Source organism: Hypanus sabinus, chromosome 9, assembly GCF_030144855.1.
Source record: "Hypanus sabinus isolate sHypSab1 chromosome 9, sHypSab1.hap1, whole genome shotgun sequence".
Classification (NCBI taxonomy): Eukaryota; Metazoa; Chordata; class Chondrichthyes; order Myliobatiformes; family Dasyatidae; genus Hypanus; species Hypanus sabinus.
In genome coordinates, this window is record NC_082714.1 from 90,357,159 (window position 1) to 90,374,739 (window position 17,581).

General features: G+C 46.0%; 1 protein-coding gene across 11 annotated transcripts in view; it reads right to left on the minus strand.

Annotated features, from left to right (window-relative positions):
- LOC132399614 (tropomyosin alpha-3 chain) overlaps nt 1-17,581 on the minus strand; it is an 86,243-nt gene that overhangs the window by 8,323 nt on the left and 60,339 nt on the right. For 4 of the 11 annotated variants that reach the window (XM_059980167.1, XM_059980164.1, XM_059980163.1 and 1 more), the window contains 3 exons: nt 15,385-15,447; nt 11,279-11,348; nt 8,433-10,119 (listed from right to left, as the gene is read on the minus strand). In XM_059980167.1, the coding sequence (XP_059836150.1) occupies nt 10,037-10,119; nt 11,279-11,348; nt 15,385-15,447 (216 nt within the window). In that variant the 3' untranslated portion in view covers nt 8,433-10,036. Of the gene's footprint in view, nt 1-32; nt 3,733-8,432; nt 10,120-11,278; nt 11,349-15,384; nt 15,448-17,581 lie in introns of those variants that run through there. The other 7 variants (XM_059980162.1, XM_059980161.1, XM_059980166.1 and 4 more) reach the window with 4 other exon arrangements.

Consider the following 17,581-nt stretch of genomic DNA (forward strand, 5'->3'; position numbering starts at 1 on the left):
AAGACCCCACCTACCCCGGACATACTCTCTGCTTTCCCCTCCCCCCCAATCAGGCAGAAGATACAAAAGCCCGAAAGCTTGGACCACCAGGGTCACGGACAGGTTCTACCCTGTAGTTACCCGACTCTTGATCGGCCCTCTTGTATGATAAGATAGATGGTTGGCCTCACACGACCTTATGATCTTGCACTTTATTACTTACCTGCACTGCACTCTCTCCATAGCTTTTACACTTTATATTTTACTTGTTGTAGCTCCGTGCACTGTGTAAGGATTTGATCTGTATGAACTCAGAATGACTCTCCTTTGGATATTGCGTCCTAGCTGTCTATGATCAGTCGATACGCAGTAAAATGTGGAGAGCAAGCTGCTGTCCACACAGGTGAAGAATCCTAAGGAAGGGCAGAGACCGATTGCACTGAACTCAATGTAGGACTGTTCCCTCAGGATTTCCCCATGAGTGAGTATACCCACAAGGTGGTGGAGGTTTGAGATCACAGTTTTCCTTCTCCTAGATGAGCTGCCAACAACTGCTGACGAGCCCCATTTAGCCAAAACAATATGCAAGGCAAGGTTTTCACTGTACCTCGGTACACCCATGACTAATAAACTACCGATGGTCCCAAGCCCAGCTGCGCAAGGAGGAGGGTTAGCTATGGGGGTCCAACAGCCACACCCCTTAAAAACCCAGACCGTCAAAAACCCCAAGGGAAGCTGTGTGTGAGAGGAGGGATCACCTGGGGACAACTTGAATGACGGCCCATGATAGAGGTCTCTGTCGAGCTGCCTATGCCCCAGTAGGGTGGGATGGGCTTTAGAGGAAATACCACGCCATGCTCACCATCTGTAGACAAGGGGTAGGATCTGTGGGAAGCTCATGGAACATTGGGGCAATGGTTGGTAACTTTATTCTGCATTGTTATTGTTCTACCTCAATGAACAGCAAAACGATTTACACAGGAAGGAGGCACCACACATGAGGACAAGGACTGTTAGGATGGAAAACAGCTCCATCCCCCCAGGCTGTGAGACCCTGCCACCACCCAGGTCCCATCACTTATGAAGCACCAGTACTGCTTTATAGTTCACTTTTTAAGCACCTTATGCTACATGCCAACCTTCTGGAATATATTTTAACATTTGTTACTTTTTGTGGTAATATTACTTTGTATGTTGTGTGTGTGGGTTTTATGCACTGTGTTTTGCACCTTGGTCCGGAGGAACATTGTTTCGTTTGGCGGGTTTGCATGACAATGAAATATAACTCTATTTTTATGAACGGTATGCAAAAACCTTTTCACTGTATCTTGGTACATCCCACTGATCGCGCTCTTCCCACAGACTTTAGTCAGTACCAAACAAACACCATCACCCCACTCCTTCCCCAAAGTTGTGACAATCCCAAACTAATTTCACTGTCCCGCACCCTTCCTGCGTCACCTTCAAAGCTTTCTTCTCTACTCCTGAAGGTTCTCAGCCCGAAATGTTAACAGTTGTATGTGACACTGTCTGCCCAGCCGGGTGCAGGGATGATGGCAAGATTGTGAAAGTGGGTTTCAAAGACCAGAATTAAAAATAGAACAAGTTTCCAAAACAGAATGCAGCAGGTTTCCACCTGGGAAGATGATAGTTGAACGGTTGAAATTTCAAATGTTAGAGGGTGGAAATCAGAAATAGAAAACTCAAGCTGCTTAAACACTTAGTGAAGAAACACACACAAAATGCTGGAAGGACTCAGCAGGTCAGGCAGCATCTATGGGGCGGAATGAACAGTCGACGTTTCAGGCTGAGAACCTTCTGCAGGACTCTGAAGCATTGACTGTTTATTCCCCTCCATAGATGCTGTCTGACCTGCTGAGTTTTGTGTGTGTTGCTCAAGATTTCCAGCATCTGCCGAATTTCATGTTTATACACTGTTATTGCTTTTTGCAATACCTCAATGTGGTTATGGTCACAGAAAAGTACAGAACAGAAACAGGCCCTTCTGCCCAACTAGTCCATGCTGAACCATTTAAACTGCCTATTTCCATCAACCTGCCCACAGACCACAGCCCTACATACCCCTACCATCCATGTATATATCCAAACTTTTCTTAAGCGTTGAAATCAAGCATCACTTGCACTGGCAGCTTGTTCCACACTCTCACCACTCTCCCAGTGAAATTTCCCCTTAAACCTTTCACCTTTCACCCTTAACCCATGACCTCCAGTTGTAGTCCCACCCAACCTCAGTGGAAAAAGCCTGTTTGCATTTACCCTGTCTATACCCCTCATTATTTTGTTTACCTCTTAAGATCTCCCTTCAACCTTCTACATTCCAAGAAATAAAGTCCTAACCAATTCAATCAAAAATAACTCACACCCTCCAGTCATGGCAATATTCTTGTAACTTTTCTCTGTACTCTTTCAAGCTACACACAATACTCCAAATTTAGCCTCACCGACATCTTATACAATTTCCACAGAACATCCCAACTCCTGTACTCATACAATGATTTATGAAGGCCAACGTGCCAAAAGCTTTTTTTTTTACGACCTTATCTACCTGTGACACCACTTTCAAGGAATCATGGATCTGTGTATCTGTAATCGCAGAGCCCTCTGTTCTACCGCACTCCTCAGTGCTCTACCACGCACTGTGTAGACCTATCCTAGTTGGTCCTTACAAAGCACAACTCCTCACAGCTGTCTACTTTAAACTCAATCTGCTATTTCCCAGATCCCACTGCAAGCTCTGACAGTCTTCCTCACTGACAACTACACCCCCAATCTTGGTGTCATCCACAAACTTGCTGATCCAGTTAACCACATTATCATCCAGGTCGTTGATATAGACAAAGGACCCAGTCACAGGTCTCGGTTATCTACTACCACTCTCTGGCTTCTCCCACAAAGCCACTGTTTAATATAATTTACAACTTCATCTTGAATACCAAGCAACAGAATCTTCCTGACCAGCCTCCCATGCTGGACCTTGTCAAATGCCAGAAATCCAGCTAAATTTACTGCCTTGCCTTTAACTTTCCCAAAAAAACTCTTAAGATTGGTGAGACATAACCTACACCACACAAAGTCACGCTGACCATCTCTAATCAGTCCACATCTATCCAATATACTGTCCCTCAGAATACCTTCCAATAACTTTCTGTTTGGTTATGTTTTTAAACAATCTGTACAGAGGGATTTCATAGCAGAGCTCTTTAATTATATGACAGTAGATGACACACACAAAAAAATAAGAGCTTGTATTCCCGGCTTGGCAGAGAAATTACTGTGTATAAAGTGGGTCCAGTGGCTGGTGGTGAAACGAGCTATGGGAAAAACTAGACTGTTCTCAATCTTTCTAAAGCTCCACATCAACTTGGACACAAGAGCCATGTGCAGTCAGTCAGACTGAAATACTTTATTGAACAAAATGGCCGTGATGGAAGGATGTGGTGTTAGACATGCAACAAGGCAGACAAAAGTGTGAAAAAAAGACCTTTCACTACAAACTGGAAATCAAGTGACAAGCACAGGTAACAAGAAGAGAGACGGATTCATGGAAGAGTAGGTGATGGTGGACAAAGGGCAGGAGGGGCGAGGAACCAGACAGGGCTGAGAGGGAGGGAGGGGGGAAGAAAGAGTCCAAGTGTGGGAGCCAGAGAGACGCAAAGCAGCCACCTGCAGTCTGGAGCCTCCTGCAAAGGCAACAGGGCGAAGACTCTTGCAGATCAGTGGCAGTGGAGTTATCTGTGCAGAAATAACCAGGGAGATGAGGGCAGGGGAAGAGGAAAGAGAAAGAGAGAGGCATGACCACATTAGGTTCAGAGCAGGCTCACTTACCACAATCCTGAGGACCTGCCTTCCTCTCTTTTTCCATTCCCCATTCTCTCCTCACCTGCCCATTACCTCTTTCCTGTTCATCTTCTCCTTTGCTTTCTCCCATGGTCCATGAATCCTATTAGATTCCATTTTCTTCAACCTTTTACCCCTTCCACCTATCACTCCCCTCCCCCACCCACCTATCACCTGCCAACTTGTCCCCCTCCTCACCTTCTTATTCTGGTAACTTCCCTCTTCCTTTCTGGTCCCAATGAAAGGTCTTGGTCCACAACATCACCTATTTATTTCCCTCCATAGATTGCCTGACCTGCTGGGCTCCTTGTGTGGTCTGAGGACTGGGGACAGACCCAACCAGAACACTGTGGCTTTGTTGCAGACTGCTGAAGGATCGGGGCACCAGCTCAATGGTCAGAATTTTGATATCCATCTTATGAGGAGTGAATGGTGAAGCCAATGAGAGCACGCCACACCTTTCTCAACCCTTGTGCTCTTTGCTGTACCCCAAACAGTTAAACCTCTCCCTCCCTCAACCATTACCCTCCCACTCCACAGGTTGACATCAGCTCCCAAGACAAGTAGCTTCTGGGGATTTACTGACCAGAAACTGCCATCATTCTATTTACTTCTGCCACCCCAACCTCCCCCACTCAAACCCTTGCCCCGTGCGCTCCCCCAGCCCTGTCCTGCCGTGCAGGTGACAACCCGAGGCACAGTAACAGCGCCAGCGGTCCAGTTCCCGTGAGGAGTCTGCACATTCCCCGTGACCGAGTGGGGTTCCTCCCACGTTTAGGGTTAGTGAGTTGTAGACATGCTATGTTGATGCATGGCAACACTTGTGGGCTGTGTGGGTTGTTGACACAAGCAATGTTTTGATGTGACAAATAAAGATAATCTTAATTAAATCTCTGAAATCCTCCCCCACATTTCTTTGCTTCTGGGCATGTGAATCTTTTACTTGGAACTCCAAATGCTGAGAGTTACCAACATTGTATTTCAGATTTCCAGCATCTGTGGTTTAGTTTCGGTAATTCGTTGTGTTTTTAAAATTTATTTTAATTTCTAATTTTTGTCCATTTGGTTTTTCTCTTCCCCCATGCACGTTTAGTGCATTCATTACCAGGCAGCCATGCTCTCTTCTCAATGCTGCCCTCAGACAGGAGGTACAGGAGCCTGAAGATACACACCTCCAGGCTGCACAACAACTTCTTCCTCACTTCAAACATGTTCTTGAATCAATCTGAAAAACCCGAAAACTACCGCAGACTGTATTTCTTTTCTCTCATCATCTACTCATGTTATATTTAATTTCCCATGCAAGTTATAGATCTGTTAATTTAACTTCTGTCCTCATCATACTGTAGTGCCAATGACAGCAGTGAACTTGAGCCAATATGGAGACATGAGATATCGATGGGGGCAAATGGAAGCCTGAAGGTTAAGTCTGCGAACCTAGGCCACAGACCGGAGGTTAGAGCCTGAGTGTCCAGGGCAACCGGAGGCCGGCTGTCCTGGGACTCGAGGTCTGTCTGTGAGGGTGAGTCGCTTTGTTTTGCTCTGTGTTGCCCTGCTGAACCCGGTCGACGTACTACGTTGCTGCTGGAATTTGTGGTGACATTCGTGGGCTGACCCCAGCCACATCCTTGGGTGTGGTGGTTGTTAACAGAAACGATGCATTTCACTGCATGTGTGATAGATAAATCTGAATCTGAAAACACTCAAATACGGGTGAGGGCTGGGTGGGGGAAGGAAACCCTGCATTCTGAAAAACATCTCAGATGTCCTACAGTGGAGGGTCTCATCTTGAGAATGGATGCAGCAGAAACAGAGAAACCGGGAGAAGAGAATGGCATAATTTCTGGAGAAGGGTGGGAGCAGGGGTACAGTTTGTCTTCCGAGGTGGAGACAGATAAAAGAAGGGGAGAGAATGAAAAGTCAGTCACGAAGCTGAAGAAACTGAGGAACTCTGCATGGGTGCAGGAAGCAGCACCAATGCAGACATCAACACATTGGGAAGAGAGCTGGGGAGTGGTGCTACAGTAGGTTTGAAACATGCAACGCACTATTTAAAAAACTGCTCTACAAAGAGGCAGGCATGGCTGGGGCACCCACTCACGTGCCCATGGCTACACCTTTAATTTTTGTAGAGACTGGGAGGAATCAAATGAGCATCTATTTGGGTTGGGTGAGCAAGTCTCGCTAGGTTTAGGGTGGAGACGGGTTCAAAAGTTTCAGAGAATTGTAGACTCAGTCACTCCATCATGGGGACCAGCCTCCCCAGCAAACAGCATCTTGAAAAGAAGGAAGCACAAACCATTAAGCATGCTCACCACCCAGGAAATGCTCTTCTCCCTTCTCATTACTACCATGAAGGAGAAAGGTGGTACAGGAGTTCACACTTCCCCTCCACCACCAGATTTTTGAATGGTCCGTGAACACTACCTAACTTTTTAAAAAATATTTATTGTAACTCAGTAATTTTTCAATGTATTGCACTACTCTGCTGCCACAAAGCAACAAATTTCACAACATATGTCAGTGATATTAAACCTGATTCTGACTCACTTGTTAAACTAAACCCTCATCTATCCCCTCCAGTGGAGCAACAGAGTTGCCACCCAGCCATTATTACTAACACATCTGTTCCGACTGTTGCTATCCAGCCAACATTACCAACGCATTTGATCTGACTGTTGCCACCCAGCCATTATTACTAACACATCTGTTCCGACTGTTGCCACCCAGCCAACATTACCAACGCATTTGATCCATCTGTTGCCATCCAGCCAACATTACCAACACATTTGATCCGACTGTTGCCACCCAGCCAATATTACCAACACATTTGATCCGACTGTTGCCACCCAGCCAACATTACCAACACATTTGATCCAACTGTTGCCATCCAGCCAACATTACCAACGCATTTGATCCGACGGTTGCCACCCAGCCATTATTACTAACACATCTGTTCCGACTGTTGCCACCCAGCCAACATTACCAATGCATTTGATCCGACTGTTGCCACCCAGCCAATATTACTAACACATCTGGTCCGACTGTTGCCACCCAGCCAACATTACTAACACATCTGGTCCGACTGTTGTCACCCAGCCAATATTACTAACACATCGGGTCTGATCGCTGTTGGATGTTCCCTCACTCTATGAACTTATGACAAGGGCATCACAGAGACAGCTGTGTGGTTTGCAAGTTCTCTTCTGATTGAGGCAGTCAGCCTGCTGATCGTCAGGAACTGTCTTGATGTTTACGCAGAGGCTATAACATCTGACCAGGAGGATTCTGTACATAGAGAGCTGGAAATTCCCATAGGGTAGAGATATCAGATTTGTGGCAGAAAATCCCAGCACACAGCTTCCTGCAACTATGGATACTGTATGAATGATTTTAGTAAAAGGAGGAAAAATAACATCATTTGGAAGCATTGTGGGTTCAAGGGAGAGTTATAGATTTATACAGCATGGAAAAAAGGTCCTTTGGCCCTACTTGTCCATGCTGATCCAATCTGGGTTAGTACCAATAACAACCTGAAAGACTAGCAATACTTTACTGTATCTGAGAGAGTTACAGACCTGTCCTCATGGGTACAGTATGCCAGTTATGCAGTGTCAGACCCATCGTCACCAGTACTGTACCCTAGTGCTATACAGTGACAGACCCGTCCCAACCCGTACTGTACCCCAGTATTATACAGCAACAGACCCGTCCCCACCGGTACCGTACCCCGGTGTTATACAGTCACAGACCCGTCCCCACCGGTACTGTACCCCAGTGTTATACAGTGACAGACCTGTCCCCACCAGTACCGTACCCCAGTGTTATACAGTGACAGACCCGTCCCAACCCGTACTGTACCCCAGTATTATACAGCAACAGACCCGTCCCCACCGGTACCGTACTCCGGTGTTATACAGTCACAGACCCGTCCCCACCGGTACTGTATCCCAGTGTTATACAGTGACAGACCTGTCCCCACCAGTACCGTACCCCAGTGTTATACAGTGACAGATCCGTCCCCACCAGTACAGTACCCCGATGTTATACAGCAACAGACCCGTCCCCACCGGGACTGTACCCCAGTGTTATACAGCAACAGACCAATCTCCATCGGTACCGTACCCCAGTGTTATACAGCAACAGACCCATCCTCACTGGTACTGTACCCCTGTTATACAGTGACAGATCAGTTTCCTTCTGCTGTTATATAGTTACAGAAACCAGCACAATACAAAAGCATGCTTGAAGAAGGGAGGGACACAGTTACAGGGATGTTGATTAGTTATATGGGATGGAGCTGGGGCCTGTTCACATTACTGGGGAGTGTTTCGACAGTGGACAGTGGGGAGCAGGTGGTTCAGGAGGGACTTGGGAAGGAAAAGAAACATGAGAAAGGAACTTGGTCTTCAGCTCCCACTGCATCAGAGGCAACCTCTTCAGCATCTAGGATTTGGGTTGTTTCTGTGTCTGAAGTGTCCTAGGACAACCTGAGCTACTGAAAGGTGAAGCTAACCGTCTGCCTGTACAGGTCAACTTTTAATATGAAGGAGACTTATTTAGAGAGGGTGCACAGGAGATTTTCCAAGGTATGTTTATGAGGATAGGTTGAGCGAGCTAGAACTTTTCTCTTTAAAGAGGCATATAAGGTAAGAGACATTGAAAGAGTGCATAACCAGCATCTTTTCCTCCAGGAAAACAATGGTGAATACAAGGGGGGCATAACTTTTAAGTGATGTTGGAAAGTAAAGGGGAGATGTCAAGAGCTACGTTTTTGCACTGCTGGTGACACAGGCAGACACAGCAGGGATCTCTTAGATGGGCACAAGGATGAAAGAAAAATGGAGGGCTCTGTGAGAAGGAAGGTTTAGAAGGTTAAAATAACTAGAAGTCATGGGTTAACAGTGAAGTGTTGAAGGGGAACTGGAGGGGGAAGTTCTTCACTCAGAGGGTGGTGGAAGTTTGGAACAAGCTTCCAGTGGAAGTCATGTGTGTGGGTTAGATTTCAACATTTAAGAGAAATTTGGATAAGTACCTGGGTGGGAGGGGCATGAAGGGCTATGGTCCGGTGGGAAGTCAATGGGACTAGACAGAATAATAATTTGGCACTGACTAGATGGGCCAAAGGGCCTGTTCTGTTCTATGAGAATCCAGGCATTGGGGGGGGAAGATGACCTTAATAGCCTTCATCTCGACAAGCTGGGAGAGAAAGAGAGAAGCCATCTCCCTGGGCGGTTACCTTTTAGATAAACTTCTTCCACAGCAGCAGAGTGAAGATAGGCTTTGTCCAAAAATAAAAGGCACAGAGTCTGCATGAGGGCTCGGCCAGGTTGGGAGAGAGGCCAAAGTGATAGGTGGAATACAGAGCAGTGAAATGTGGGGTTATGGACTTCGGTGCAAAGACTAAAAGGTGGGGACTGCTTTCTAAATGGGGAGGGATTCAGAAATCAGAGGTGCAAAGGGAATTGACAGTCTGAGTTCAGGGGAAGCCCACACAGTGAGATTGTGTGGCCACCCCCAGCACAGCCTCTGACTGTTAACACAAACAACGCATTTCACTGTATGTTTCAATGTACATGTGATTAAGAAATGGATCTGAACTCTGCAGATAGCACAGGAGACCAGACTGAACCCTGGTCAGTGGAGATGAGAGGCAGAGGCTCAAATAGTTACTTAATTAAAACAACCTTTTCCTTTTGTGCAGACTCAGGGTCATGAAACAGAGTGCACCAGGACCGTTTCTTCCCCTCCACTGACTTGCTGAGTTCCTCCAGCGTTGTGTGTGTGTGTGTGTGTGTGTGTTGTTGTTAGGAAAGTGTCAGCGCCTGCAGGTTGTGTCATGAGCAGTGGCTGAACACAGCTGCACTGTCTGGACTACACTGAAAGCAGAGTTCCCACTGACAGAGGGTCACATCTAGTGCTATGTACAAACACACTTATGCACATGCAAGAACACACCCACACACTCACGGAGCACACGGGCACACATGCCTGCCAAATAGACCCGAAACACAAGGTTCACGGAGACTGTGCCAGATTGTGAGCAGAAGCTGTTACACTGTGAGATGGACAGATTACCACGGTGGCGTAGGTTAGTGTTATGCCCCAGCCGTCACTGATGGTCATCTGAGAGCTGGAACCTGTGGTTAGAAACCAAGGTGATGCACAGACAAGGGCATGAGCGCAAACGGGCAGATAGTTACATAGAAGTCATGTCGTTCAGGGCGTGGTCCAGCTCCTCGCTGATGGCTTTATACTTCAGTTTCTGAGCGTACAGTTCGTCTGGCACAATGAACGCGCAAAGTGGCCAGAGAATGAGAGGAGGTGGAGAAAGGCAGCAGTGGGCGGAGGTTCGGGGAGAGGAAAGAGGAGACATGGGGAAGGAAAGGTGAGGGTGGACAGAAGGGAATGAATCAAGAGAAAGAAAACATGAAATGTTATAAAACTGGAGAGATTTATATATAGCAACCACTTGAAATAGGAGGTAGCAGACAAGAACAGTTCAATCTCTAACAGAAAGTGTGCACATATGGTGTATATCACCCATGACATGTGTATGTGGCTGTTGTGGATATATATCTGTAACCCTGAAGTCTTTATGAATTTGTAACTTTTGTAAAATGTAATGTGACAAAATGGGGTCTAAAAAAATCCCTATGCACTTTGCTGGTTTGCATGGGAAAACTGACACAAGTCTATGTGTTTCATGGGAGGAAGATGTTTTCTCCTGACACACGATTTGTTTTATGGCCAGACATGTTTTAACAACAGAGGGAAACAGAATGGGGCTTCTAAAGATCAAATGTCAGAACAAGAGGAGGATGAAGATCACAGAGGAATATAACAGACCATCCCAATTATTGTTCTCTTGTGCTTTGGTTGAAACACGTTCGAGAGCTGCTCTCCAGCATAATGTTTAGACCGCTTGCAAGTAAAGTGATAAATGCACTAACACTCTGATTCACTCTGAAATTGTTGTATTTTGTTTCTTTGTATTAGGAGGCCTAGCTGAATGGTACACAACACCGTGCACGTGTGTGTGCAGGCGTGTATACTGGTGAGTAGATGCACACGTATGCATTCACACACATACAGGTACATCGGCATACGTTTCTGCTTGCGTGTTTGTAGATGCCAATATGCCTGAATCAGTGTGTAGGACCTGAGCCATGGAATCAGACCACACTTAAGTAGTTAGGGAGGGATTCTTTGGGACGTTGACGATCTTGAGGTACAGCAGGGAAGCTCATCTCGCTCTGCACACATTGAGATGCAGTGGAAGTTGAAGGTGCATGATTTACATGGGATGTCTGACGATTTGACAGGCACCACACAAATGTAGATGCACTCTGAAGTCACTACCACCAGACACACTGAGTGAAGTGTGATCTTCACTCACTGGCCGCCAGGGTCATACCGAAGCAGCAACAAGTTCCCATACCTTCTAAATCGTCGATGGTTTTCTCTAACTTCGCTACGGTGCGTTCTGCAAACTCAGCGCGGGTCTCAGCCTGGGGGCAAAATGGCCAATATTAGTGTCACCGGCACAGTAACTCATGCCTAATTATCATCTCCAGGAGCAACTGTTAACCAGAAACCCTCCAGGATCATCTCCCTCCTCCCCTCATTTTAATCGAACTACACACCAAGCTACCAATATGAAATCCAGTGAACATAGGCTTGGTGCAAGGGATTAGCTTTATGGAGTTTCTTTAAGGAAAAATGGCGAGTGGTTTAAGGAAGGCGTTCCAGAATCTTGGGCTTGGGTGCCACACCATCCTCCTCTAAGCTCATCTACCAGTTTGCTGAAGACACCACCATTTTGTGGGGCTGTATCTCAAAAACAATGAGTTGGAGTACAAGAAGGAGATAAGAGAGCCTAGTGACATGACGTCATGACAACAACGTCTCCCCCTCGATGTCGGCAAAACAAAAAGCTGGTCATTGACTTCAGGAAGCAGGTATATACAACCGGTTTATCAGAAAGCTTCAGGTTCCTGGTGTAAATATCACTAGCAATTTCTGCTGGTCCAGTCATGTAGACTTTGGCCAAGACAGCACAAAGCCCCTGCTGTCTCAGAGGATAAAGTAGAGTTAAAAAACTGTAAAAAGACCCTGAAAGGGTAGTTATATACAAACAGTAGCCAGAATTTGGGCTACAAATTACAACAGGAAATAGAAAAGGCATGTCAAAAGGGCAATGTTACAATAGTCATGGGGGATGTCAATACGAAGGTAGATTGGGAAAATCAGGTTGGTGCTGCATCCCGAGAGAGTATTTGTAGAATGCCTGCTTTTTAGAGCAGCTTGTGGCTGAGCCCAGTAGGGAACAGCAATTCTGGATTGAGTTGTTATCTAATGACACAGATTTAATTGGGAAGTTTGAGATAAAGGAACCCTTGGGAGACAGTGATCATAATATGATGGAATTCACCCTGCAGTTTGAGAAGCATCAGCTAAAATCGGGTGTATCAGTGTAACAATGGAGCAAAGGGAATTACAGAGGCACGAGAGGGGAGTTGGCCAAAACTGATTGGAAGGGGACATTAGTAGGGATGACAACAGAACAGCAATGCCTGGTACTTCTGGGAGAAATCTGGAAGGCGCAGGATAGATATATCCCCAAGATGAAGTAGTATTCTAAAGGGAGAATGAGGCAACTGTGGCTGACAAGGGAGTCTAAGGCAGCTTAAAAGCGAAAAAAAAAGAAGCAAAATTAGAGGATTGGAAAGTTTTTAAAAACCAACAGAAGGGCAACTAGAAAAGAAATATAATAGTTAGCTAGCCAATAATATAAAAGAGGATACAAAATGCTTCTTCAGCTACACAAAAAGAAAAATGAGATTGGATGTCAGACCCCTGAAAAATGATGCTGGAGAGGAAGTAATGGGGACGGAGAAATGGCGGAGTTACAAGTATTTTGCATCAGTCTTCACTGTGGAAGACACTAGTAGAATGAGAGAGTGTCGGGGGCAGAAGCAAGTGACGTTGGTGTTACTAAGGACAAGGTGCTTGGGAAGCTGAAAAGCCTGAAGGTAGATAAGTCACCTGGACCAGATGGACTACGGCCCAGGGTTCTGTATGAGGTGGCTGAAGAGATTGTGGAGGCATTAGCAACGATCTTTCAAGAATCACTAGATTCTGGAATGGTTCCCAAGAACTGGAAAATTACAAATATCATTCCACTCGGTAAAAGAAACTATAGGCCAGTTAGCCTGACTTCAGTGGTTGGAAAGAAGATCGAGTCATTTGTTAAGAATTAGGTTTCAAGGTACTTGGAGACGCATGATAAAGCAGGCCAAAGTCAGCATGCATCTCTAAAAGGGGAAATTTTGCCTGACAAATCTGTTGGAATTCTTTGAGGAAATAACAGGGAGGATAGACAAAGGAGAGTCAGTAAATGCTTTTTTTTTGGATTTTCAGAAGGCTTTTGACAAGGAGCCACACTAAGGCTGCTTAACAAAATAAGTGCCCCGGTACTAGAATGGATAGAGCACGGCTGATTGGCGGCAGGCAAAGAGTGGGCCCTTTCTGTTTGGCTCAGTGACCAGTGGTGTGCTGCAGGGCTCCGTGTTGAGACCACTTCTTTTCACTTTGTATGTCAATGATTTGGACAAAGGAATTGATGGCCTTGTGGCCAAGTTTGCAGACACCATTAAGATAAGGGTAAGGGCAGGAAGTGTTGTGGAACCAGCGCAGCTACAGAAGGACTGAGATTGGGGGAATGGACAAAGAGGTGGCAGATGGAATATAATGCATGGCCATACACTTTTGCAGAAGGAATAAAGGTATCAACTATTTTGTAAATGGGGAGAAAATTCAAAAATCAGAGGTGCAGAGGGACTTGGGAGTTCTCGTGCAGGGTTCCCTAAACTTCCCTAACTTGCAGGTTGAGTTGACAGTGAGGAGGGCAAATGCAAAGTTAGTACTCATTTCAAGAGGACAAAAATACGAGAGCAAGGATGTAATGCTGAGGTTGTGCAAGGCATTGGGCAGACTGCAAATGGAGTTCAGGGTCTCTTATCCAAGGAGGGGTGTGCTGACATTGGAGACGATCTATAGACAGCTCTGGGCTAGTACTCACTGGAGTTCAGAAGAACAAGGAGGGATCTCATTGAAACCTGTTGAATATTGAAAGGACTAGATTTAGTGGGCATGGAGATGATGTTTCCTGAAGTGGGGGAGTCTAGGACCATAGGGCAGAGCCTCAGAATAGAGGGACGCGCATTTAGAACAGAGTTGAGGAATTTCTTTAGCCAGAGGGTGGTGAATCTGTGGAATTCATTGCCACAGGCAGCATTGAGTATATTTAAGGCTGAGATTGATATGTTATTGATTAATAAGTGTCGAAGGGTATGGGGGGGGGGGGGGAAAGGCAGGAGAATGGGGTTGGGAGATGGAATGGCAGACTTGATGGGCCAAATGGCCTCTTTGGCACATCCAGTGACACTCATTAATTTTTGCCCCACAGAAGAAATCATATAACCATATAACAATTACAGCACGGAAACAGTCCATCTCGGCCCTTCTAGTCTGTGCCGAACGCTTACTCTCACCTAGTCCTACCTACCTGCACTCAACCGATAACTCTCCATTCCTTTCCTGTCCATATACCTATCCAATTTTACTTTAAATGACAATAGTGAAACTGCCTCTACTGCTTCTACTGGGAGCTCATTCCACACAACTACCACTCTCTGAGTAAAGAAGTTTCCCCTTGTGTTACTCCCAAACTTTTGTTCCCTAACTCTCAACTCATGTCCTCTTGTTTGAATCTCCCCTACTCTCAATGGAAAAAGCCTATCCACGTCAACTCTTATCCCCCTCAAAATTTTAAATACCTCTATCAAGTCCCCCCTTCAACCTTCTACGCTCCAAAGAATAAAGACCTAACTTGTTCAACCTTTCTCTGTAGCTTAGGTGCTGAAACCCAGGTAACATTCTAGTAAATCTTCTCTGTACTCTCTCTATTTTGTTGACATCTTTCCTATAATTTGGTGACCAGAACGGTACACAATGCCTGCATCACAGATCACAGCTTGGTATGGCAACTGTTCTGACCAAGACCACTAGAGACTGCAGAGAGTTGTCAACTCAATCTTGAAACCAGCTCCCCACCCCCCACCTGGTCTCGTCTATCTCCTGCCACCCCCCACCCCACTTATTTCTCCCTCTTCTTTTCTGGTTCTGAATTGTTCTGTTTATTCCTCTCCAAGGACTCTGCCCGAGCTACCGTTCCTCCAGCATTCTCTGTGTGTTTCCAGCGTCTGCAGAATCTCTTGTTTAAGACACTTAAACTCTTAAATCTCTCAGCCCATGTCATCGTGCTCTTTGCACCCCATTATCTACCTGCTCTGCACTCTCTCGGTAACACTAACACTCATTTTGCAATACTTTTCTTTTGTACCTCGACATGAAACTATCTTCTAGATGGCATGCAAGCCAGGCTTTTCACCAAACCTGGCTATGTGTGAAAATAATAAACCAAACATCAGCTATAAACATAATGGAAGGTGCCTTGAGGAACCTTATTCATTGTATTCTCACCTCCTTCAGTTTATCAGTCAGGAGTTTGATTTCTTCTTCATATTTGTCTTCCTTTTGAGAGTACTGGAAGAGGAGGGAAAGGGAGAGAGAGAAAGAGAGGTTCAATCAAGTTACTTGAGACCGCACTTGTAACTTGTACCAAGTTACTCATTGTTTGGTGACAAAAAGACAGGGTTGATGAGATGCTCTTTAACCAAACCTATCTGCATCACTTCGACACTGGAAATCCTCCCCCCCACCCACCCCACCTCTCTCACACACTCTCTGACAGCTTACAACAGTAGATTCACTTCACCAAACCAGTTTGCATCATCATAGACACTGGAAATCCTCCCCCCCCACCCACCCCACCTCTCTCACACACTCTCTGACAGCTTACAACAGTAAAGTCACTTCACCAAACCAGTTTGCATCATCATAGACACTGGAAATCCTCCCCCCCACCCACCCCACCCCTCTCACACACTCAGCTTACAAAGCCTGATGCAATACTGGTACTTTTACCTGCTGCTGTCTCTACTACCGCAGACACAGAGTAACACAGCATGGAAAAAGGCCCTTCAGCCCAACTGGTCCATGCTGACCAAGATTCCCACCTAAGCTTGTTGGCCCTCATCTCTCCAAACCATGCCTACACTTCCACCTTTAAAAAGTTGTTGGTGTACTTGCCACAACCACTTCTGGTAGCTCCTTCCACATATTGACCAGGGGTGAAAATTTTGCCCCTCATTAAATCTCTTCTTTCTCATCTTGAACCTCTACCCTTTAGTTTGTCATTGCCCAACCTTAAGAAAATGGCATGTCTATCTCTGCCCTTCATGATCCTATAGACCTCTATTGCTCACCTCTCATTCTCCTGGAAATTAAGTCCTAGCCTGCAAAACCTCCCTCCATAACAGTCCCTCTAATCCCAGCAACATCTTTCTCAATCTTTCCAGCTGAATAGCAACTTTCCTAAAGCAGGGCGACCAAAGATGAACAGAATTTCCAAGTGTGGCCTCTCCAAGACAACATGACTTCCCAATTTCACTGCTCAGTGTGGCAAAAGTATGTTCTAACTCTGGGCGTGGCTCCTGTGTGTCGGTGTGGGGCTACACGCTTTGCTTCCTGTGTAGGAGGTATGTATGAATGGTTTACAGATGTGGTGAGGGTGAGGGCGTGGGTGTGGCTGTGGGTACAAAGGAGTGTACAGACATAGAATAAAAAGGAGAAACAAGGAGAAATGCACAGAAGGCCCAAAATAGACAACTGTGCTTAGTGACGTGAGGACTATGTAATTAAAAAGGAGGGAGAAGTTTAAAGGCTGCTGCAGTGACTGGCCAAGGCTGATAATAAAAGAGACTCAGGAAACCAATGTGCAGTCACCTTCTGCCTTTCAAATGCACATTTCCTCATCTGCACAGACTGCCTTACTGGGCCAGGGTTGGTGTCAGTCTGTCCTGACTGCAATGGAATGGGACGATTTGAAGCACCAGTCTAGAGATTTTTTTTCCCCTTTACAGTCCCCCCCCCCCCCCACTTCCCCTTTCTAGGCCTCATCTCAGCCATTCACACATCACTGTTTGAAGAGCTGCCAGAGCCCTAACCAACATATACTCTCAAACCCCACCTCGGAGAAAAGTCTATATAAATGACCATGATGAGGCTAATCTCAGGTTGGAGGAGCAACACCTCATACTGTGAGCAGCCTCCAACCTGATGGCGTGAACATTGATTTCTCCAACTTCTGGTAAATTTATTTCCCTTTCTCTATTCCCACATCATTTCCCCACTCCGACCTCTTCTCCTCACCTGCCCTTCGCTTCTTTCTGGCTCCCCTCCTCCTTCCCTTTCTCCATGGCCCACTCTCCTCTCCCTCTTCAGCCCTTTACCTTGACCACCCGTCACCTCCCAGCTTCTCACTTCATCCCCTCTCCCACCCACCAAAATTCCCCCTCACCTGGTTTCATCTGTCACCTTGCATTCCTCCCCCTCTCCCCACCTTATTATCTGGTTTCTGTCCCCTTCTTTTCCAGTCGTGGCCTGAAATGTCAACTGCTTATTCCCCTCCATTGACCTGCTAAGTTCCTCCAGCATTTGTGCATTTTGCTCTGGATTTCCGGCATCTGCAGAATCTCATGTTTAAAGATATCTTGAAAAGTTGAAAAGTTCAGGAATGCAGAAACAGAATTCACCGCTCAAGGATAGCCATTCAATC